This window comes from Osmia bicornis, chromosome 3 (genome assembly GCF_907164935.1).
Source record: "Osmia bicornis bicornis chromosome 3, iOsmBic2.1, whole genome shotgun sequence".
In the NCBI taxonomy this organism is placed as follows: Eukaryota; Metazoa; Arthropoda; class Insecta; order Hymenoptera; family Megachilidae; genus Osmia; species Osmia bicornis.
In genome coordinates this window covers 4,378,862-4,401,736 of record NC_060218.1, presented here as the reverse complement: position 1 = coordinate 4,401,736, position 22,875 = coordinate 4,378,862, and the positions used below count along the sequence as shown (strand labels likewise).

Below are 22,875 nucleotides of genomic sequence, written 5' to 3'. Positions count from 1 at the left end.
TCTATCTTGAACATACGTGCACCAGCACCTGTTCTCGCCTTTTTTGACTGAATTCGCCATTGCAAATCATTCAGCTACCGCACAGAGATCGTTTGAAAACAGCTCACGTAGTCAGATCGACGGGTATCCTTTTCAGTTCTGGACATCACGGTGCTTTACCTGGTTCTCAGATAGCGAACACACGGTGTAACGAGCCTCAAACGTTCGATTCCAGGTATTCATCAATTTTCCACTTCTAAGTCTGTTCCTAGTACACATCTCACCGGCTTCTCTCTTACCTTTATCGGCTAGGTAGGTTATCCTTGAAATTACCGTCAAATTTAACGCATCGTGTTAGAGATTTAACAAGGCTCTTTCCGTTATCGACGCTTCTCATTGTTCGTACGATTTGCACGCGTCTCGTATCGCTTTGAAAACCTCATGTTTTAACGTTCGAAATCATTTACAGAACACGTCAACGTATCATTGACGTTTTATTTTTTCAGTATCCATCGTTGTGAAATATTCGTGACCGAGGCTCCGTCCAGACTGAAACACAATCGTTATATCGTGCGTACGTTCTGTATTTGTACCTGTCTTTCATGAACTGTATACGTGTATTATTATCATATAAGTTTGTATAAAATACATATTCTTGTTATTTTTAAGACGAGTCGCGTTCATGTGTACCGAACCACGTTCTCCCTCGGTGGATTATCTCTCTCTCTCTCGTTTGCGGTTTCCGCAGAATTCTGATCCATAGCCTCGTGTATCTTGCACAATTTTCTGCTCTTTTGTACGCGTATCGTTGCACCTTGGACCCTTTGTTCGTATTTGCCGTCGGCTTTTACCTCATTAATCGATTAAAAAATTGAGCACAACATCGCGGCGTACGCGCGTGTCCCTACTATAACACAATTAATCTCATCATCGTGTCTTATAAGGCATCCACGTTTTTGCAAGTTAGAGTTTTATCTCTATCAGATTTACGAGACTGTAATCACCGATCGATCAAGATTTTATGTTTACTACTACACGCATGTTTGAGGCAAAGTGTTCTGGTGTAAGTGAAGTCTCGTTCAAAAGTGAATGCAGTCGCGAAACTCGGTTAACTAACTTCCCCTCCACATTCTAACATGCTACGCCAATGACTATCAATGACGATCACTTGTACGTTTCGCTACACGATACGTATATGCGATTACACACACCGCTAGCTCGGTCAGTCGTCGTCCGCCCGCGACTTGAAGCACCTGACCACGCTGAGCGTATTCCTCCTCTTTTCTATTTTTCCCTTCCCTTCTTATTCTTTTATTTCTTTGCGAACGACTCGCGACCAAGACGACGATCATCCTCGTTAGAAACGTGCTCGTAGTAGACGAGACCGAACGGGCGCCGGCGAATCGATCAGTGCGCGTCCTGTTCGCTCCAAGTCATGGGACTGCACGAGGTGGTGATCGCGGGTCTATCCGTAATTGTCGGCGCCTATCTGCTAACAGGAAACCGCCGACGCTTCGTTTACTTGCTCTACAAGACATTGCCCAGAGACGTGCTGTGAGTATTTTAAGAAATTTCCTCTGTTTCCTTCTTGTTTTGCGACCAAAAGAAAATTACAGAATGATCTAGACACTTTTTTTTTTTTCAATCCTTTCGTTGCAATGTATTTTAATTAAAACACGTTCATTCTGTACCGTTTTATAAATTTTCTCGTTGTTCTTGAAATATTATTTACGTAACGAAAGGGTTAACATAAACACGACGATGTTTTAATTCAACGTTTACCTTACAACGGAAAGTCGCGGGATATTTTAGATGTGACAATATTTTGATTAAAATTACAAGCTTCGCGTGTTCATTTGATCAAGCTAATGGAAATGTACAGGATTTTTCATAAAAATATTTCAACGAACGTCGCCGTTGACGTTTACCAATATTGCGGCAGGACCCACGTGCTCGTTGTGCTATCGTGGAAACATTAATCCTAATATCGAGGAAACAAAAAACGACAGTTGAACAAATATATTCGTAATATCACGAGCGTTACGGCTCAATTTGACTTTGTACCGAACGTATATTCTTGATTACGCTTGAATGTACACCCACGCGTGCTCTTTCACGCTTCGTACTTGAACCTAATCAAACATTTTCTCTCTGTTTTCACCGACTTCGTGGTACAGAATACGCGGGCGAAAGTATCGTTTTTTTTAAATATTTGTTATCAGCACCGGATGTATTCGATGTTGGAATATTTCATTGTATTCTATATACTATCGAAACAAAAGCGAAATATTCAGTTTTTTGGTTTTTCAATAACAATAATAACAGTACACACAGTGTTGCACAATTTCACCATGTCCTTGCTATTTCCTTATCTGCTACACTTTCTAATTTTTCAGGAAGTTATTTCGGAGGACCTCTTCGTTGCTAACTAATACCTAAGGTTCAATTTTCTATTTCTACTTTTTGTGTGCACCTTTCACTAAAATATTCTCCACTTCAGCTCGATAGCGTCTTGCTACTCTGTTGCTATGTAAATTATGTAAATTTTTTCGTTACATAAATTAAGTACGCGATCAATTAACATGTTTACTGCGTTTCGAAGAGGATCGCGTTTGGTCCAGGTTGCATAATAACGCAACGAACGAACTCAGGCCATTTGGCATTGATTTTATCACAGTCACAGAACTGGCCATTGATTGATAAACCGTGCCGGTATTCTCCGTAGACGCATGTGTCCGTGCAGCTATCAAAGTGCACACATTCATCGACGGATGCAACCCGTGCATTGTACCGACGCGAACGACCATTGTCGGGCCAATATGGAGTGCATGGAATTTAAACAGCTCCTTCAATGACATTGTTTTGATCGTGCTCGAACAGAGTACCGTGCAAACGCGTTCTCTTTTTTCGGAGCTGGGAACGGTGCATGGTGTTTCGTACGGTTCGTGAACACCAGTTACATAAGTTTGTGTAGCTTTAATTTTACTCGACACGTTCTCTTTCACGCGTGGACTTTGACTTTGACGAGGCACGAACCGGACTGTAAAGCAGATAGGATTCTTTTCCTGTGGTATTAGATAGGGTACGACAAGAATGGGGACAAAGGTGGCTTTGCTTTTGAACGGTAGAAAATGAACAGAGCAAGGTTCAAAATGTAAACGCTTATTAAGAAAAAGAAATGAACACCTAATTGGACACGGTAATTTGTATAGTTTTCGGAGGAATAGAATCCATCAGACCCGGTAAGAAGAATCGTGAAATTAGTGATAGGGACAGATGGTATTAGCTTGGTGAATAGAGTACTCGGCCTATCGCTCCTGAGGGCCAGGGTTCAAATCCCGGTGGGGGGTCCGCGGTTTTTCTTTCACCGATCTAATAAAGAAACAGAAGGCTTTCACGGAATTCAATAAAGTCCCATTTATATGGAAATACTTTCTCCACAACTGGAACCGATGGGAACTGACTTACAAAATCGAGTATATTCGGCAAAGTAGTGTCGAAACTTTATTCGAACCCGATGGCAACAGGTTGTTGGAATATCAAATGCCAAGTCCGATGGGTGGGTATCGCGTTGTCCGATATCCAGAACACGTGTAATCGCGCAAAAAATGTCATTTGCAAAATTCCCTCGTCGAAGCTTTAACTCGCGTCCTTGTCCGCGAACGAGTGTTGGATGCCAGCGTTTATATTCCATTAAGCGTTGGTCTATCATCGCTCGAAGATGAAATTGTGTCTCATTTGCCCTGTGCCATAGTATTCAGTACTTGGTGCAGTTTCCCTAGCAGACCACAATTATTTTCCATTTTTTTCGTTTTTTACACTTCGCAATTTTTTATACGCGAGCAAAAGGGTTAAAAGAATGACGAAGGATTATCTTCAGGTAGGAGATGCAAACCTGAGCCAAAGGGTTAACGTGTGGCAAGGAAACCGCGAGTGATGCACCGCGGCCTCTAAGTTATCTTCATACCTAGCACGCAACGTGCTTCGTTATTTTATTTGATTTCATTTAATCACCGTGGAAGCGTTGGAAGGGGCTGACCGCTGGTGTCGTATACTCGCCCCGACACGACAGCTTCGACAAAGGCGTAATCTTCCGGGGACGTATCGCTTCTGTTTCTTCAAGACCTCTATCGTTGCTTACATTTATATCGAAATAAAGTGCACACAAATATTTTCAACTCTATTGTTATTTTTATTGATCTTATCCTAATGATAGACTTAAGACAGAAGCTAAAGATTAAAAGCGAAGAGATAACGTGATTTTTAACTCTTTCGTTGCGTTAAGATCAACGCGTTTGCTTTAATAATATGAAAATCTAATGATAATGGAAGCGCAATGAAACAGGTGTCGAAGGAGTAATGGCAGAAAGGTTGCGTTCGAATGACACGTGTCACGCGCGTGTCGTGCCGCGATATTAACCAATTGATCCAGAGAGGAAAGGATGTTACATTAGAATTGTGGTAGGGACAAGAGAGATACCTATCAACGATCCAGAAAACATGCGACCGTTTCTATCGTCTGTACTCTGATTCGCTTCCCGACTAATCGTTTCATTCAATGCTTTTCCGACTGACCCCTTTCCCATCGTAGAAATGTGTCGCGTAGAACAATTCTGTATTAACCCTGAAATCATAATCTAATCGATGCTCCAATGATTACCTAAGTTATCGTTTCAATTTCTCGATATTTCTGTTTCCACGAAAGTCGCGAGAAATTTCAGCCGGTGAACAAAGGAGCTTAAGAAAATATTATTAAGCGTCGTTTTTCTTCCGCAACAGGGGTGCCTACAGGTTCGTCCGTGTTAATGTTCTGCTATGGTGGTGGGAAACACGAGGGTTCACGGTGGCAAAGATATTTACGAGGCACGCCACCACTAATCCTGATAAAATTGCTTTCATCTTCGAAGACAAAGAATGGACGTATCGAAAGGTGAGCTGAAATAAGTCGAAGCGTTAACGAGAATTCTACAGGAATACAATGTAATGTTCTCGCTTTGTACGTAGCTAGAAGAATACAGCAATCAACTGGGACGTTATTTTCGCAAGAAATCCTTATCTCGCGGGGATAGCGTTGGTTTGATCATGGAAAGTCGACCAGAATACGTGGGAACGTGGTTGGGTCTTAGCAAAGCTGGCTTCGTCGGTGCACTTTTGAACACAAACCTTTGTGGAGATGTTTTAGTACACAGCATCAAGGCGGCCAATTGTAAGGCTGTTATTTTTGGATCGGAGTTCAAAGAAGGTAAGTTCTTTCTCATGCAAGATTTTTGAACAATAATCTCTTAAAAATAATTATTCCAATATTTGTCTATGTTCACGCGCTTTTATCATTCAGCTGCATATATGCATATCAAATATTGACAACGTGTTAAGAAAATTTTTGTTTGTTCTTTTTAAGCGCTGCATTATGTACTCGTACCAAGAAATTGATTAATATTCCTAAAGTATGAATTATTTCATCATATTCGACGAAGTTAGCGTAATATTAATGCTACTTCGAATTATCCTTTCCTTAATTATTCCATTACATTAAATTTCTGACACGTTCAATATGTATTTTCTTCGCGATTGCGGATTTCTCGAAACACCAATGAGAACGATACGTCTTTTTGTTCAGTGATTCGTGAAATTAGGGAGAAAATTCCAGAGGTGGCTTTGTACCAGTGGTCGGATCCGTCAGACACCCCTTGTCTCGAAGGAGCGATCGATCTGAAAACGGAAATCACCAGCATCGATCCGAGCCCTCTCGTGTACGACCTTGCTCGAGGTACTCCCCGGGATAAATTGATTTACATCTACACCTCGGGTACCACTGGGATGCCGAAGGCTGCTGTTATCACTAATTTAAGGTACTATTTTCTCATCTTTTTTCTCACCACCCACGGCAGACACCTTAATTAAACATAAAATCAAAAACTGTTCGAGTTATTCTGATTGAATAATGTAACGATACGTTTCGATAATTAATGCGATAAACAGTCTGCGAAGATATGAACTTTGATTTTGGAAAGTACAATCATTTTTGATGAATCGTTATTTACTTGCTTTTTTTTTAAATTATTCAGTCTGCCTTCTTACTTATCTCCTCGCTTCAGTGGTATTTACATTATATTCTAAACTTATCTTTCCAGGTATATGTTAATGTCTTGTGGCGTGAACTCGATGCTCAGTTTACGATCAACCGATAGGATTTACAATTCTTTGCCGCTTTATCACACAGCTGGTGGGCTGATCGGAGTGGGTCAAACATTGTTGAAGGGTATCACCGTCGTTCTTCGTAGACGATTTAGTGCTTCAAAGTTCTGGCCAGATTGCGTCCATTACGAATGCACTGTAAGGTTATTTTTATTCCTCAATCATCGCTGATTTCGAATTCACCAGCTGGTCGTAGTTGAACTTTGCAGTTGCTTTATCCTCTTTCGCGTAGCATCAAGAACAAAGCTTGATATCATGAATGACAGTAACGACTCGGTACATCAATTGATTACGTATGTAATTGCGAAGAATGTTTCAATTATAGGTCGCACAGTATATCGGAGAAATCTGTAGATATCTGCTCACCGTACCTCCAGGTCCCTGTGATACCACGCACAAGGTTCGACTGATGTTTGGAAACGGCCTTAGGCCCCAAATTTGGAAACCTTTTATCGAAAGATTCGGCGTGAAGCAAGTCGGCGAATTTTATGGCGCCACTGAAGGGAACTCGAATCTTGGTAATTTTTAATGATTATTAGTCATAGAGAAATATTTTGCTTTCCGTGGAAATTTACGACTATATATAAACAGAGTAGAACTTATCTATAAGTGTGCTTTAAAATAATTCTTGCTCATATTTTCTAGTGAGTAGATAACCGTCTATAATTCTCGCTAGTGGTAGTATGAATAATCAAACGATTTATCTCTACAGATTCGTAGTCTTGATGACTCACGACCATATAAATTTTCACAATTTTAAGATAACTAAATCATTTTAATTCGTTTTCAGTAAATATTGATAACAAAATTGGAGCAGTTGGATTTGTTCCACTGTTTGCTGGTTCATTGTACCCTGTAGCATTATTAAGGGTTGATGAGGAGACTGGAGAACCATTAAGGGGACCAGATGGCCTCTGCATACGTTGTAAACCTGGTTAGTATTTCTCATTCTTTCTCAGTATTCCAACATTTTAATCCTTATTAAATCTTTTTTTTTCTCGTTAGGAGAATCAGGTATCTTTGTAGGTAAAATCAATCCAAAGAGGGTACTCAATGACTTTTCCGGATACGCAGATACAAAAGCGTCTGAACAAAAGATTCTTCGCGATGTGTTCAAGAAGGATGATCGTGTTTTTAATTCTGGTTAGTAAAAGTATTAATCAGTTCTCTGATAATCGCCAGTCGATTATTAATCTTGATAAATTCGCGAGTTATATAATACTTCTGATATAGGTGATATTTTGGTCATGGACGAGATGGGGTATTTTTATTTCAAGGACAGGACTGGTGACACATTCAGGTAAGTGTAAATAATTATCTACAGTTTTAAAATATGCTTGTAATAATTATTCCTCATAGGTGGCATGGAGAAAACGTAGCAACTTCAGAAGTCGAAGGTGTAGTTAGCAATGTGATTGGTCTGAAAGACGCAGTTGTTTATGGGGTCGAGGTAATTAATTGCATTTTGCTAGAAATTGGCTCTGAAAATATTCTATGATACTCGGTAATATCAACAGGTACCTGGAGCCGAAGGTAAGGCTGGAATGGCAGCTATTTATGACCCAGATTATAGTCTGAACATCAAAGAAATGGCAGAGGGTGTGAAAAAGTCTCTGCCATCATACGCCAGGCCTCTTTTCGTTCGAGTTTTATCAGAACTACCAATGACTGGCAAGTATCTCGATATCAGTTGATGATTTTGCACTTTTGGCGGTCATAAATTTGATAATTAAGTTTTTTTGTTCAATCAGGCACGTTTAAGTTGAAGAAGAAAGATCTTCAACGCGATGGTTTCAATATCAACAAGGTAATTCTGATTTTTTTCTTCTATTTTTGTGACTGAATAACTATTTTACTATTTCATTCGTAGATCACTGATCCAGTTTACTTCTTGGATCGTTCTGGAGAGTACGTGAAACTCACGGAACAAATTTACAACACTATCCTCGAAGGGAAGGCTAAGTTGTAAAGACTGCTACCTGAGTATGTTCAACAAAAGTTATTTTAAACAAGAAGCCTCGACGAAAGTATGATTCCGAAAACTGTTGTAAAATTTCTATTTATTGACGAGAGAAAATAGTGAATTCGACCGGACTGCTTTTAATCTTTTGTAAAAGTGTTCGCATGTTTCCCGAATCTCGAAGCTTTCATGAGGAACCATGCATTTATAGATATTTTTACACGATCCTTCATATTCATTTAATTAGAGTATAGATTTAGCCAATGTATTTTTTTTTTTTTTTTTTTTACAAATCTTCGCGAGAAATGTTTGAGTCTCAAAAGGAAATTGAAACGACAAATTTGTAACTCTATCGTAGGTTTATTTTATATGATATTATATAGAACATCAGAATTCTTAGAGATCAAGACTTTGGTAAATTATTTTGTAAGAAGGAAGACGACGACGGTGCGCGCGAACGAACGACCTCGACCCTGTAATGTAACGTTTGCGTATGTAAAACGAAATGACGTGTTATAGTTTAATAAATCGTTCTCGTTAAGAGAAAAAGAAATATCAATTCGCCTTGGACTTTGTACCCTAGGGGAACCTTGGATTTCTGCCCACCCATCGCATCGAATTTAATAGAACCAGAAATCATGGGTGCGCAGTCTCGAACAGAGTCCAGTGACCCTGGTCGTTAACAACGCGACGTGTTAGTATCATATCCAACCTTCTACACGATTCAATTGCTTTATCCATGAAACCACTAACGCAGTAATTTCTCTGGTACCTTACTCTAAAAAAAAAAAAATAAAAACAAGATATTGAAATCTATTTAAAAAATAAATGATTTTTCAAAGTGAAACTTTAGCTGCATCCTTTTTATTCCATGTATAACCTCCAAGCTAATCTATGAAGAAGAGAAAGATTCATACAGATCCGTGTTACGCAACAAAAAAGACGAATAAATGGAAAAACACTAGCAATATAGCTTATTGCGTCTGTGTTCCGTATCAGTGTTGTTCAATCGCGAAAACAGTTGCAGCGACAACTGAACCATTCAAAGGCAACAGAGAAAGAACGCCGTTGATTTATAGTAGATCGTGAGTGAATTTAAAAGATAGTCCAGCTTGATCGTCCATAATATTCGCGAGACCACTAGCAAAATAGAAATAGATTAAATTCCTCCATCCACTTTGTTCTCTGTTATGTGTACACTGTTGAGCTTCTGTCAACTTGAGATCTTATCAGATCTTATCGTACACCGAATTCAATGATTCTAGCGTCTCTGACGAAACAGTTTCGCGTGTTTCACTGGACAGATCGAACGAGCTTTTGACAAACTAGACGGATGCAAAAATGGCCGAAAAGAAGTTCCAGTTTGCTATAGATCGCGGCGGTACGTTTACGGACGTGTACGCCAGATGTCCGGGCGGCAAGATTCGAGTGATGAAACTACTGTCAGTAGATCCAGCCAACTATGAAGACGCGCCACGAGAGGGAATTCGAAGAATTCTTGAACAGGTAGCGATGATTTTGTGGGTACGAACTCGATTCGATGATTAATCCGGAGGGATTTTAGGAGACTGGTCAGAAAATCGAGGGAGAAATAGACATTTCGTTGATATCGTGGATCCGGATGGGGACCACGGTCGCAACGAATGCTCTGCTGGAAAGAAAGGGTGCAAAAATGGCACTGTTGATAAACGAGGGATTCAGAGACCTTCTTTTCATTGGAAACCAAGCGAGGCCGAATATATTCGACCTGGTATGTATTCAGAAACAATATTATTCCATGGAGATTCTTCAGATTTGAAACGTTATTCCTTTTCAGCAAGTAGCCATGCCAGAAGTTTTGTACAATAAGGTAGTGGAAGTTAGGAGCAGGGTGATACCTGCATTACCCGGTAAATGCCACCTGGATAACAAAAACTGGCGCAGGGTAAAAGGTTCCACAGGTGAGGAACTCTTCGTCACCCAAGAATTGGACGAAGAGAAATTGAAGAGAGATCTTGAGGAATTGCAACGATCAGGAATTGAAAGTTTGGCAGTGGTCCTGGCGCACAGTTACATGTCCGTCGTTAATGATGACGATTACCAACGATTAATCGTCGATCTTTACTTGTTTTTTAATTCATTTCAGGTTTGCTGAACACGAAGACAGAGTAGGCGAATTAGCGAGACTCGCTGGTTTCTCCCAGGTGTCTCTTTCCCATGAAATTATGCCCATGACAAGAATCGTTCCCAGAGGCTTCACAGCCTGCGCTGATGCATATTTGACACCACATATTAAACAGTATTTACAGGTACATATAGACGACAGTAAATAGACACGTGTATATGTCGTTTCACATGTTTTGATCATTTTCAGGGTTTCTCGTCAGGCTTTAAAAACAAACTGAAAGGCGTGAATGTGCTATTCATGCAGAGCGACGGTGGATTGACTCCGATGCACTCGTGAGTGCATTCATTCATTCGATGAATTATTCATGGAATAAAAAGTAGAAAGTTTTCCTCTAAAGTTTTGAATTATTTATAGATTCAACGGGTCTCGTGCTATTCTTTCTGGCCCCGCAGGCGGGGTCGTAGGATACGCGATGACCACTTACAACAAAGAAACCGATTTACCTGTGATTGGATTCGATATGGGCGGCACTTCGACCGACGTGAGTCGTTACGGTGGCAGTTACGAACACGTCTATGAGAGCACAACTGCGGGTGTTACGATCCAAGCTGCTCAGGTACTTCGACTTTGCAATTGTATTAAATTTTCAAAGTAACGATGCATTGTACCGTGGAAAAGTAGAGAAATCTATGGAGAGTTCACCTGGTCCGAACGAATATCAGCACCCATTCGATTCTTTAAGTGTTAATAAATCGATTATTCAGTGATTTTAAACGTCACAAAATTCGGTTGAAGTTGGACGTGAACACAGTTGCGGCAGGAGGTGGATCGATGCTTTTCTTCAGGTCGGGTCTGTTCGCGGTTGGACCTGAGAGCGCAGGAGCCCACCCAGGACCGGCATGTTACAAGAAAAATGGTCCTCTGGCTGTTACCGATGCAAACTTAGCTTTAGGAAGATTGCTACCAGAGTATTTCCCAAAAATATTCGGGCCGAACGAAGATGAACCATTGGACAAGTCACGCACGTTGGAGGCCTTCCAAGCACTCACTGATCAAGTACCAAATATTTACTTTACTTAAAAATTACTGATTATATGAAATATAATTAAAAATTTCGCTGTAATTTATAGATCAACGAATTTCTAGCGAAAGAGAGTCACAGAGGCAAGATGAGCATCGAGGAAGTGGCGATGGGTTTTGTCAGGGTCGCTAATGAAACCATGTGCAGGCCAATAAGAGCTCTGACACAGGTATTACATAAATTTTCAAATAATTGCAACGATTCATTCTGAAAAATATGCTGTCTTTGAATAGGCGAAAGGGTACGACACATCTCGTCACGTTTTGGCATGTTTCGGGGGTGCTGGAGGGCAACACGCGTGTGCCATTGCTCGTTCTCTAGGCATGGGTACCGTTTTTGTTCACAAATACGCTGGAATTTTGTCAGCCTACGGAATGGCCCTAGCTGACGCCGTGGAAGAAGCTCAGGAGCCTAGTGCGGAAATCTACGAGCCAAGTAAAACATTTCCCAAATTACAATCAACAAAAATTTCTTATGAATTCTTATGCATCTTTGCCTTTTTACGTTCAGAATCATTTGCACGATTGGACGAGCGTTTGGATACCTTAGAAAAGAAGGTTAAAGACAAATTAGCTATCGAAGGCTTCGCAGCCTCCCACATAATCACGGAACCATTTTTGCACCTGCGTTACCAAGGAACAGACTGCGCCTTGATGTGTACACCCAATAAAACGAGTGGAAACAACGGCACGAGACATGGGGATTTCCTCACAACTTTCTTAGAAAGGTATCAGACGGAATTCGGTTTCACAATGCCGAATAGAAAGATTCTGGTGAACGACGTGAGAGTGAGAGGTGTGGGGAAGACGGATATCGATGAAGATCCGATTCTTCCTCCTTCGAACGAGCCACCGAAAGTGGAAAAGGTAAGTGAACAATGATAGAGCAATGACAAATTGTTTCCATCATTTTGAATTTCTACAAACAGACTACCATGGTGTACTTCGAAAACGGCTACTTGGAGACTAAAGTGTATCAGTTGCACACTTTATCACCCGGCCACACGATACTCGGACCAGCCATCATAATGGATAGCCTGAGCACCCTTCTAGTCGAACCCGATTGCACCGCATCGATCACTCCTCGTGGTGACGTGAAGATAACGATCGGTCAAGGTTCGAAGACCGAAGTCACCACCGAGCTGGACACCATTCAGCTCAGCATCTTCTCTCATCGTTTCATGAGTATCGCCGAGCAAATGGGCAGGTAGATCCAACGATAAGATGAATATAAAAGTATCGATGAACTCGTCAATTGGGATATTGTTCTTAAAGGATCCTTCAGAGGACCTCCATCTCTACGAACATCAAAGAGAGACTGGACTTCTCCTGTGCTGTCTTTGGTCCTGATGGTGGTCTGGTTTCCAACGCACCCCATATACCGGTGCACTTGGGCGCCATGCAGGAGACCGTTCAGTTTCAGATGAAGGTTTTCAAGGGTCAATTCACAAAGGGTGACGTGATCCTTGCGAATCATCCGTCTGCGGGTGGATCGCATCTTCCAGATTTCACTGTCATCACTCCAGTATTTTACAAGTATTTATTTGTTGAGGTTCTCTATTAGTTGAAACTCGGTAAAATATTGAAGTTTATAATCATTTCGCGCAGGGACGTTGAGAAACCAGTGTTCTTCGTGGCCAGCAGAGGCCATCACGCTGACATCGGAGGTATCACACCTGGTTCCATGCCACCACATTCGACCACTTTGCTTCAGGTACGATAATTCAATAGAAATCTTCAATTCCTACGATCTCTTGAATAAATGTGATCCATAGGAAGGTGCTGCTTTCAAAAGTTTTCTACTAGTGCACAAAGGTGTGTTCCGGGAAAAGGAACTGACCGAAGAATTAATGGCACCAGGAAAGATCCCAGGAAGTTCAGGGACCAGGAATCTATCCGACAACCTGAGCGACCTCAAAGCTCAAATTGCTGCTAATCACAAAGTAAGTATCGTAAAAACGAGTGTCACTGTGTTTGTTCATGAATTTCATCGCAGGGTTCGTTACTGGTCAACGAATTGATCGACATATACGGACTCGAAGTGGTTCAAGCGTATATGGGTCATATTCAGTACAATGCCGAAGTTGCCGTCAGGGATATGTTGAAGTCTGTTGGCCGGAAACTGTTGGAGGAAACAGGAAGTACCGCCACAAGCGCCATAGATTATTTAGACGATGGAAGTATGATTAAGTTCCTTCTGAGCATTGATATTGAGAAGGGTGAAGCAGTCTGTGATTTTACGTGAGCTCTTATTTTAAACAGAGGTGTAATTTATATGTTAAAGCTATAATTTTAATGAAAAATTGAAATTTCAGTGGCACAGGATATGAAGTTTGGGGTAATTGCAACGCACCTCGAGCTATCACTTTTTCAGCATTGATTTACTGTTTGAGGTGCATCGTTGGTAGAGATGTTCCTTTGAATCAGGTATCATTATCGTCTGCATTTAGTACTAATTATTCAAAATTTTCAATTAATTCATCATTCGATGTTTTCATTCATTTCATCAGGGTTGTCTGAAGCCTGTAAAGGTAATCATACCCAAAGGATCGCTGTTAGATCCATCAGAAGAAGCTGCTGTGGTTGGTGGTAACGTTCTCACGTCGCAACGAATCGTGGATGTTATTTTGCAAGCTTTCGGAGCTTGTGCTGCATCGCAAGGGTGCATGAATAATGTCACCCTTGGTACAGAGGAATGGGGATACTACGAGACTGTCGCTGGCGGCAGTGGAGCTGTAATATACTCAATATCTTCAATCGTCTTCTTCGCTCAATAAAAGAATTGTTTTTTAAAAGATGATTTTCAAAGGGACCAACATGGGACGGCAGAGGAGGAGTACATACGCACATGACCAACACAAGGATCACCGACCCAGAGATACTGGAACTTCGTTATCCTGTTGTTCTCAATAAATTTTCTCTTCGTCCTGGAAGCGGTGGAGCTGGTGCTCATCGTGGTGGCGATGGAGTCGTTCGTGAGACAATTTTCAGGTGATTAAACTTTGATCGTATATATAATGTTTTTGACTAAATTTGGCGAATATTTGTTTTCATTTCAGAGCACCCATGATGCTGTCTGTGTTAACCGAAAGAAGGGTGCACAATCCACCAGGACTAGCTGGAGGACTGCCAGGAGAAAGGGGAAGAAATACGCTGCAAAGAGCTGATGGCAGAAAGATCAATCTGGGTCCAAAAACAGCCGTACCAGTCCATCCCGGGGTAAGAACACACGACCCGATTGACCCAATTCATTTTACAAACAACTAACCTCGATACGCAAGCACGAATCGTATAAAAATTTACGCGACCCTATAAAATTCGAGTGGTCTCGTGCATCTAAATTAGAAGAAACCAACGCGAGTTTTAAATGCTGTCTCGTAAAGATTTTATCTCGATAAAACTCGATATTTGCGAGTCGATCGCGTACGAGTTGCTATGAACCGTCTGAAAAATTCCTGTCCATACTACTTTGATACTTATTCATAAAACCGTGCAACCATGTTTCGAGAAACTTTTACGTTTGCGCAGCAAAATGAAATATGATCACAATCTTCGAAGTTTTCCCTACGGAAGTTTCCACTTCACGCTCGCAACACCTCTACGACCTACAATTTCATTTTTCTTTTGAAGACAGAAGGCGAGGGAACAGAGAATGAAACAATGCACCAAATTTTTCTATTCTCGTGCAATCATCGGAGGATTATTCTCTATATTCGCGTGTTGCACAAAGTGGACCGCGACACAATGAACTGCATCGCGAATAACTCTGTTGTAATTTATGAATTGTTTTCAGGATACTTTTATTCTGGAGAGTCCAGGGGGCGGTGGTTACGGACCACCCGGAGAGAAGGCTGCTTCGATTCAGAGAAACTTTCAAGGATTCGTCGAACGAGGAAGCGTCTTCGAATACCGAAAGGCGCAAGAATCTGTATAGAATGCAATTAATTAAACGATAATAATTAATAGCTCAATTATAAACGCACAATATTCATATATTTATCAATGCAGGACAATAACTAAAAAAATAAAAAGATATTCTTTAAATGAAAGAGAAAATTTTCATTTCTGAATCCTTGATATTTCCTCAATTATCTGTTCCTATCGATTTTGAATTGCCATTTAAGAGCAATTGAGAGGAATCTCTATAAGATAATTTCGGCTCAATTTGTCTCTTACCAATGGTCCTCCAAGTATCTTAATATATTGAAGCGGCGATCAAATCAAATTTACTGCAACTAACATTGATTTGCCTGTGCGCTTCATTCGGCATGGTCTCGCGATGGCTCCTGTTCCATTTCCGGTCACAGTAATTGCCGACCGAAATACCGTGACTATGTTGCACACGGGCAGCTGGAAACTTCCGATTGCACTTCCATTTGCAAAACAGTTCTCAAGTAGTTCCTTCAACGTGTATGCATTTCGTGCAACGTCCATCGTGCTTCCACGCGAATTGCTATTCATCCTCGAAACCGACGTCGCGTTAAAATAGAAAGCTGTTCGATTTTCTTTTTCGAACTCATCAATGGGATCTTCATTGACGCTCGCCGCACGATATCTCGCGAGCCACCAATGGAAAGGGAACTTCTATTTTGCGGATTTCCAAGCAGAGGAAGCTTCTTTGTGCCAACCTTCCTTTCATCACGGAAGAAGATCCAAGAAACGTTCGAGGCTCTGTGTTAAAATGCAAGACGGCACGGTTGGTGTTAAAGGTACGTTCACAATTAGCTCACTCAAACGACCGGCTGATCCTGAACCCGGTACGTGATGGGCTGGAAAGGACGAAAATATCCGAAAATCCTGACGGGAATTTTCTTTGACTCTCACAGGCAATGGCAATCACGAGAGACAGTGATTACAAAGATTAAAGAACTGTCGAATTCTCTTGCACAAAAGAAAAGGAATAATCATTTAATTTAAATGCAAGTGGAGTTGGAGACAAGTATTCCGCGTTACGATCGGAAAACGATAAAACTCCCGCGAAAATGTTACGAATGCCCGAATGTTCGCGAACGGGGGAAGCGGAAAAGTTGCATGAAAGACGATGATAGTTCGGAAAAGTTTCGCTCTTCCGCGAAAGTTATATCCTTGGTCCGTCGATACGCGCCGTGCCTCGTCCTGCCAGTAAAGCTGATCCTGCTGGAATCCTGCTGCCGCGGTAAGAAAATTTCTTACGAATCGGCGTCACGGAAACAGTTTCGAAGCGTTTCCTAAAAATAGTCCGCTTTGAATTTCAACATCGATAATTTTATGAAGAACGTCCTCGAGATGTTCGTTAAAGTAGCAGACAGGACCATCTGTGTTTGACTTGTTCCTACATTCCAATAATTAGTCAACAATCGATCATAGATATGGAGTTACAAACAAACTGTTCAAACGATGATTAACCAACTAACACTTCGAGTTAACATAATTTATCATCCACGCAATAATTCTTCCTGATCGGACCAGCTGCCGAATGGTGCGCCTATAAAATAGCGACTAAAACTCGAGTGGAAACAGTTGAAACTACCGAACGATCACGATGAAGCTACTTTCGTCATTTGGAGTGTGTCTAGCCACGTTTTACTATGTCACTGTAATTACAACGGTCAATTGCGACGCACAAGCGAGTCAGAATGAAAATTCTGAGCAACCACAAAACTCGAGTGTAATTCAATCGCAATACGAAGCCGCGAACGAGAGTTACGTCGAAGAAATCGGTAAACTCGTACAGCTTCTTCAAGAAAACTTCGGCCAGGTGAGAACGACAATGTCGGTTAATTAGTCTACTTCCCGTTGCTTCATCTCGCTGGTCAGTACGTCCCGCAGAGGCAGCCCGTTTCGTAAAAACGCCGCGAAAACGAGCAAACTTTTTCAGCTGACGAGGGAGAACCAGCAAGTTTCCAGGCGCCACGAGACCCTCGACGTCTCGGATGACGATTCCAAGAACGAACAACTTCCGTCCACTTCCAACCTGCACCCTCGAGTTACCGATTTAAAACAGGGTGACTCGGATAAATTGAATCAACGATCAGCGTTCGAATCGGAGGAAGACGATACACCAGAGGGTTCTAAGTCAACCAGGTAAATGATAATTATTCATATTAAAATGTTCAAACACTCTTGATTTCCATATTAAATGTTTATTCTTAGCCAATTAGATAAAAAATCTACCCTTCAAGAACGAATCGCTAATCCATTCGATATATTTACAAATGTATTCTTGGACAATGTCGATAAACATCCGCAGCCTATTAGGAATATCTTGGACTTCATTATGGACAGGCTGACACCTAAACTGAACAGGGAGGACCAGCAATCGAAAAAGCGATTCCCTAGGAAGTTATTCGAGCGTACCAAAAACGTGCTGAGCGAGGTGAAAGAAACAACCGAAACCCTGTCACCAGTTGGTATTCACAGAACGTTGAAGCTGGGTCCGTGGTCCGTGAGCTTTGACATGGGGAAACCGTGAACTGTTATCGAGTTTCGGATAGTTTAGCAGAGTGTGAGATATCTTCGATGTATTATAGTTTCCCTTTTGCTTTTGTCAGGATACTATTGTAATAGTACATTTTGTTTTTGCAAAATAAACGGAACAATGCATCAATTACCAAAACGCGTGAACCTGAATCTTGATATATTGGAGGCGTATCACGATTGATGATCAACGCGCGAAAGAACACGGGCATACCGATAGAATTTAAGACAACGATTGTCGACGAACCGAACGGCACGTGTTCCTCAATTAATCACGCTTCGATGTGCAACAAACATTCGACAGGCACATCCGTTTCGCATTAATATTCCCAGTCATCAATTTATTCGTAAGCTTGAACAATCAAATTAACAGGTAGCGGGATACGTTATCGAGCGTAATGAATTCAATTAAATAGAGCCAATTATTAACAAAACAGTGCTTCTTCTGCTTAATTAACCTAGCCACTTTGACGTCGCCGAGCAGGAAGTGACCGTCGCTTTTCACGTTATCTCTCATGCGTTTAGCTCGCTATTACAAATGCAAATGAAACAATTCTTCTAAAGAAGTTTCAATGTTCTCGCAATCACGAAATGCACGGATCTTAAAGCGTTAAGAAGGTAGATATTATTCTATCGAAGAACACTTACATTGAAATCAGCTGGCAGCAGCATGAACGTGACCGATGCTCTTCGATAGGGTTGAAGATTTATTGGAACCACAGCTGGATCTTCGACGATTCGTTTCTCCAATGAAATATAGTCTGGGCGAGGATAGCATTTTTTTTCTTCTGAGAATCGACCCTACGAAAATATCAAAAATATTTCTCATTATCCATATTTTTTGATAGTACTTTTAATCGTTATCTCTTATATAAAATAAAGAATCTTCAACGTTCGAGTATTTCTTTGCGGGAAGCAAGATAGTCGAAGAAATGCGGGAGGACACGATGCTAGGGAAACGTACAGAAACGGAAATCCGCGTAGCACAGCGAACGACAAAGGGGTGGTCACCCTCTGCCAGTGGCACATTACCAGTCCAGCCACCAACATAAATCGTATTCCTCCCTCTACCCCTTGGTTACGTGTAATGCGCGGCTGATCTTCCAAAGGAAACGCTCGCACCGTACAAAACCGTGCACCATCGATGCTTGTCTCGGTTCGATTTCTCGCATAAATCGCCAAGCTGATTGCAGCTTCTCTCGTATCGCGTGGAAAACTCTGCAAGTATAATTTCTTTATCTTTCGTTTCTACATGCAACGACGAACTAGTTAATAGTTGACGATGAGATACGCGTTCTTAATCTAGGCACACAAACGTGGACTTAAAAGTCGCTTCGATAGTCAACGCGATGAAAAGTTGCCTAATGTAAACGCCGCTTTAATGGCAAGCGATTCCCTGCGGTCGTATCACGGTATAAAGGATCCTCGCGATTGAAGAAAGATTTCACGAGAAATTCAGAAGAATTTCTGAAGAGTTTCGCATACCATTACGAGACAATGGTTCTCCGCAGGACTGGCGAACACGTCTTTCTCTCATCACTCGCGTCGTTAGAATGCCTCGTCCCGACGAGACGTTCTAATATTGAGTAAACAGCGAAACGCCCTCGAGAAGGTTGTTCTCCTTACCGGGAAGAAAAAAAAATTAGAAGTTGAAGAAGACGTTCGACGCTTTGTCGTCGGATTCTCGCGCGATTACCCCTGCTCGAAGAAACTTCAACCCCGTTTAAAATTCAACTTCCGAGGTGTCTTCGGTTCGAAGACACGTCCATTACACCGTGTCTCTCAATCTCTTTCTTTCGCTGAAATACAATTCCCGGTAGGACGAGAAGCCGTGATACTTTGTAAACTTGTTTTCAACTTGAAGTACAGGCTGACTATTTGCAGTAGGTGCGAAGGAGCCGAGCGAAAAGTTAATGGTTCGTCGTAGCAGAGAGGAAAATACTTTACTACCAGCCAGTTTCTAATCTTCCAGAAATTGAAATACAAAAAGATGATGTTGGACGGTGTCGGTCGAGGCAAAGTTTTGAAAGATCAATAGAAACTTCGAATCTAACGATGAACGGGTATCATTCCGCTCGATTCAATCGACGATCAGTTTTCTCATCGATCTCTTATTCCACAGCTGTGTCAACGTTACTCAATAGGTTACCTGGAAGTCTCCTCACGATGTCAAGATTATCCTCGCTGCTTAAACCGCGTTTGTTCTCGTCTAAGAGCGTTTCAAGCAGAGATGATCCGAACGATTGGCGTTACAGGATTAGCAAATTAGCGTTCAATTTGTCGCAGTTCCCCCGATACGGTCTTTACAGCGACGATGTTTATAACCTGTACACCCCGTTGGTGGACGAAGCTTTACGTCGTTTACCAAAGGACGTGATGGACGCGAGAAATTTTCGGTATCCGTTCAAACACGCCTGTTCATTAACTGTTTACAGTTTGCCGACGAATTTCCGTCGCTCGAGTATTTCGTTTATTCCCATATTTGCCACGAACCGAACGAAACTATGTGTACATAATTCTCGAGTGGCCTACATCCGATCCTTTACAGGACCATGCGAGCGGCTCAATTGGACTTCCTGAAAATGCACCTGCCCAAGGAGAAATGGATCACGTACGAGCAAGATCTGGAGTACCGGTATCTCCAGCCGTACATACAAGAAATCATCGCGGAAAGACGGGAGATTTATGACTTCGGTTGCAGCAACTACGTCGAGAACGACTAATCTTCGAGAATAGTAAAATAAAATCGATGTTCTTTGCATCTCTCTGCTTCTTCCTATTGAAATATTCGCAAGGTAAATGAGAGAAAATATAAGTCATAGTCTGCATCTATCAAATCAATTATTCAAAAAAATTAACGTGTCTCGAATTTGATATATATCTAAAAAATTCTCTCTTTTCTCAGGGTCTTTATATATCATCCATTCTCGGTACGTATCTTTTTTGGAACACACGCACGTTCTAGGGAAACATCGCCTCGGGTACGAACGATAAAAGCTGGCTGGTATTAAGCTACGCTCTCGCGACGCTGTTCCTTGATGATAACTTCGTTATCTGGTAACCTTAATTATGGACCTTACATTCAAGTAGCCGTCTCGTAGCAAGGATGTCGCTGGAGAGATTCGAAAGTTGCTTCTTCAAGTGCATCGCGTGTTACTCTCGTTCCCTTCAAGCGGCTCTTCAATGCTTTTCTACCCTGACCTACACAGCATTCGCTCTTATTCAAACGCAAGCGGAAACTGTGAACTCCTTTGTGCACGTTTGCCTTTACAGATAGATAGATCTCGTTTAGCTTGATTTAATTATTATTTAATTAATGGTTAATCATCGACCGATTATTGTTACAGCACGCGATCTGTCCGGAAGGTCGGTGACGCACGGGACATTGATTCTTGATTGTCAGATTTAGATTCTAGACTCTCGTCTTTCCATCTTGTTCAAAGACTTAGATTCTCGGTTCTTTGTTTCGCTCGGATCTAAACTTGCGGTTCTCTGTTTTCCTTAGGATTTAGTTTTGAGACTTCGAAAGCTCCTCGGTCCTCGTGCTTCCTCATAGATAACAGGAATTTTGGTCGGTGAGACGGCGACGCACGCCGCTTAGAATTTTAATGCATCGTCTTTCCACGTTGTTAGAAACAAGTGGTATCATGTAAAAAGTAAATTATTCATTGGGTGTTTACATTTGACCGATGTTTGCTCGAGAGGTACTTGCATGTACACAGATTATCGATTGAGCGTTAATTATTTGTCAATAATTTATGAACTGAATTCAGAACATGAAGGAAAAAACGAGTTCCCTGAAACCGGATGATCGTACAGTGTTATAAATTTTCTACCAATGATAAAGAGTATTACACGTTCATATTTAAATTCTTTTGTCTGTTGCTTTTAAATTTATTTTTACAATACAAATGGAAGGTTTTTAAAATATTGAATTGCGCGTATTACACGAAAATCGTATTACATGATTTTTAATAGAAATCTGCAAAAATATTGGCAACTGCAAACAATACTTGAATATCTCTAGGATTATATCTATTATTCAGGTCAATTCGTAGGACTATCCACAAGGAACAAAGACGTGAATAATGATCAACGTCGTTCGTCTCTGTAATTACGGGGGAATTTTAATTAGAAAATCACGAGGACGAGAAGTTTGCCAGGGAACGAGTTGTCGTCAGGACGAAACGGTGAATTAACACGAGGATCATAACGCGGCCACGAACCAACCGGAAATAGGATTAGGTTAATTCCGCCGGTACTAAATAAGGCGTTCAGCGTTCTAGTTTGGCCGATCCTATATTATAGAGCGGCGACGAATAGGTGCGCTTATTCAACCGGAAACAAAGAGGCGTAATATTAATTCAGCACCCCGTGGATACTGAACAGAGACCATTTTCAACAAGTTCGCCAGGGATCACGGTCCGATAACTCGATAGTTTTAACGACGACGAGAACGATCGTCCACTACGTACAGTGCTTCGATTCAATTTATCTCCCATCTAACTCAGCCATGGAATAAGATTCAAATTAGGAAACCAGGTCAAATCCAATTTCTACATCATTGCAAACTACAAAAAAGGAAATTGAAAATCCTACTAACCCTATCCTTTAATGCAGTTTCCTTTCAACTATGGTTTTCCCCTCGACAGATAATCACCTATTTGACTCCTGAATCTTTCACGAAAACGTTTCATTCAATTTGCAAACCGAACGTAAACTCCTCCTACGAACATGATTATGTTGCATGACATATTTCCGGAAAGGTAACTTTAGCTTTGACTTTGAGATACTATAACGGTTCATCGTTTTAGGCTCGTTTGCAGAGGTCTAGCCGAGGCTATCATCAAAGTTTCACCAAGGAACCTCCTTCGTCTTCCGGCGGAAACACTTGTGAAACTGTACCATCGTTACTCGCAGATTACAGGATCGATTGACGCGAGACCAGGCTTTGTCTGAGATTGAAACTAGTTGCATTTGCCTGATATCGATGGGTAGACGTTAACAGGATATATTCCAGCTGATCGAGTTTGACAACGTTTCCTCTCTTGGCTTAATTGGAAATTCGTTCAAGTTTCGTTAATAAATGAATTTTTTG

General features: G+C 41.3%; 4 protein-coding genes across 6 annotated transcripts; all 4 read left to right on the top strand.

Annotated features, from left to right (window-relative positions):
* Positions 1-177: 177 nt before the first annotated feature.
* On the top strand, positions 178-8,693 carry LOC114871712 (long-chain fatty acid transport protein 4). The gene is made up of 14 exons (XM_029177946.2): positions 178-291; positions 486-1,533; positions 4,759-4,909; positions 4,984-5,221; positions 5,597-5,828; positions 6,111-6,312; positions 6,500-6,692; positions 6,965-7,108; positions 7,180-7,317; positions 7,408-7,474; positions 7,534-7,624; positions 7,692-7,845; positions 7,926-7,981; positions 8,045-8,693. Exons 2-14 carry the CDS (start codon positions 1,415-1,417, stop codon positions 8,141-8,143), a joined length of 1,884 nt encoding a protein of 627 aa, XP_029033779.1. The 5' UTR covers positions 178-291; positions 486-1,414; the 3' UTR covers positions 8,144-8,693.
* Positions 8,694-8,744: 51 nt separating this feature from the next.
* Positions 8,745-15,362, top strand: LOC114871665 (5-oxoprolinase). 3 transcript variants are annotated; one of them, XM_029177866.2, is made up of 21 exons: positions 8,745-8,828; positions 9,400-9,640; positions 9,699-9,884; positions 9,951-10,189; positions 10,260-10,422; positions 10,488-10,573; positions 10,656-10,857; positions 11,037-11,297; positions 11,372-11,491; positions 11,556-11,757; positions 11,833-12,188; positions 12,251-12,528; positions 12,597-12,857; positions 12,930-13,035; positions 13,097-13,264; positions 13,318-13,562; positions 13,637-13,748; positions 13,832-14,056; positions 14,131-14,312; positions 14,381-14,540; positions 15,115-15,362. In XM_029177866.2, the coding sequence occupies exons 2-21, from the start codon at positions 9,476-9,478 to the stop codon at positions 15,253-15,255; spliced, it is 3,858 nt and encodes a 1,285-aa protein (XP_029033699.2). In that variant the 5' UTR covers positions 8,745-8,828; positions 9,400-9,475; the 3' UTR covers positions 15,256-15,362. The 3 variants fall into 3 exon arrangements, with proteins under 3 accessions (XP_029033699.2, XP_029033708.2, XP_029033691.2); XM_029177875.2 differs by lacking the exon at positions 8,745-8,828 and adding an exon at positions 8,848-9,219 and having other exon boundaries at positions 9,439-9,640; XM_029177858.2 differs by lacking the exon at positions 8,745-8,828 and adding an exon at positions 8,848-9,219.
* A 1,435-nt stretch (positions 15,363-16,797) lies between these two features.
* On the top strand, positions 16,798-17,916 carry LOC114871719. Its single transcript, XM_029177958.2, has 3 exons — positions 16,798-17,058; positions 17,179-17,384; positions 17,454-17,916. The coding sequence occupies exons 1-3, from the start codon at positions 16,843-16,845 to the stop codon at positions 17,770-17,772; spliced, it is 741 nt and encodes a 246-aa protein (XP_029033791.2). The 5' UTR covers positions 16,798-16,842; the 3' UTR covers positions 17,773-17,916.
* Positions 17,917-19,943: 2,027 nt separating this feature from the next.
* LOC114872192 (cytochrome b-c1 complex subunit 7-like) lies at positions 19,944-20,500 on the top strand. Its single transcript, XM_029179158.1, has 2 exons — positions 19,944-20,173; positions 20,326-20,500. The coding sequence occupies exons 1-2, from the start codon at positions 19,944-19,946 to the stop codon at positions 20,498-20,500; spliced, it is 405 nt and encodes a 134-aa protein (XP_029034991.1).
* Positions 20,501-22,875: the final 2,375 nt, after the last annotated feature.

Coding starts and splice junctions, on each gene's coding strand:
- LOC114871712 (XM_029177946.2), top strand. CDS start 1,415: ATGGGACTGCACGAGGTGGTGATCGCGGGTCTATCCGTAATTGTCGGC. Junction 6,693..6,964: donor TGAAGGGAACTCGAATCTTG/GTAATTTTTAAT, acceptor ATTCGTTTTCAG/TAAATATTGATAACAAAATT. Junction 7,625..7,691: donor CAGTTGTTTATGGGGTCGAG/GTAATTAATTGC, acceptor TAATATCAACAG/GTACCTGGAGCCGAAGGTAA.
- LOC114871665 (XM_029177866.2), top strand. CDS start 9,476: ATGGCCGAAAAGAAGTTCCAGTTTGCTATAGATCGCGGCGGTACGTTT. Junction 11,298..11,371: donor TCCAAGCACTCACTGATCAA/GTACCAAATATT, acceptor TGTAATTTATAG/ATCAACGAATTTCTAGCGAA. Junction 13,563..13,636: donor GAAGCAGTCTGTGATTTTAC/GTGAGCTCTTAT, acceptor TTGAAATTTCAG/TGGCACAGGATATGAAGTTT.
- LOC114871719 (XM_029177958.2), top strand. CDS start 16,843: ATGAAGCTACTTTCGTCATTTGGAGTGTGTCTAGCCACGTTTTACTAT. Junction 17,059..17,178: donor TTCAAGAAAACTTCGGCCAG/GTGAGAACGACA, acceptor AAACTTTTTCAG/CTGACGAGGGAGAACCAGCA. Junction 17,385..17,453: donor GAGGGTTCTAAGTCAACCAG/GTAAATGATAAT, acceptor GTTTATTCTTAG/CCAATTAGATAAAAAATCTA.
- LOC114872192 (XM_029179158.1), top strand. CDS start 19,944: ATGTCAAGATTATCCTCGCTGCTTAAACCGCGTTTGTTCTCGTCTAAG. Junction 20,174..20,325: donor ATGGACGCGAGAAATTTTCG/GTATCCGTTCAA, acceptor GATCCTTTACAG/GACCATGCGAGCGGCTCAAT.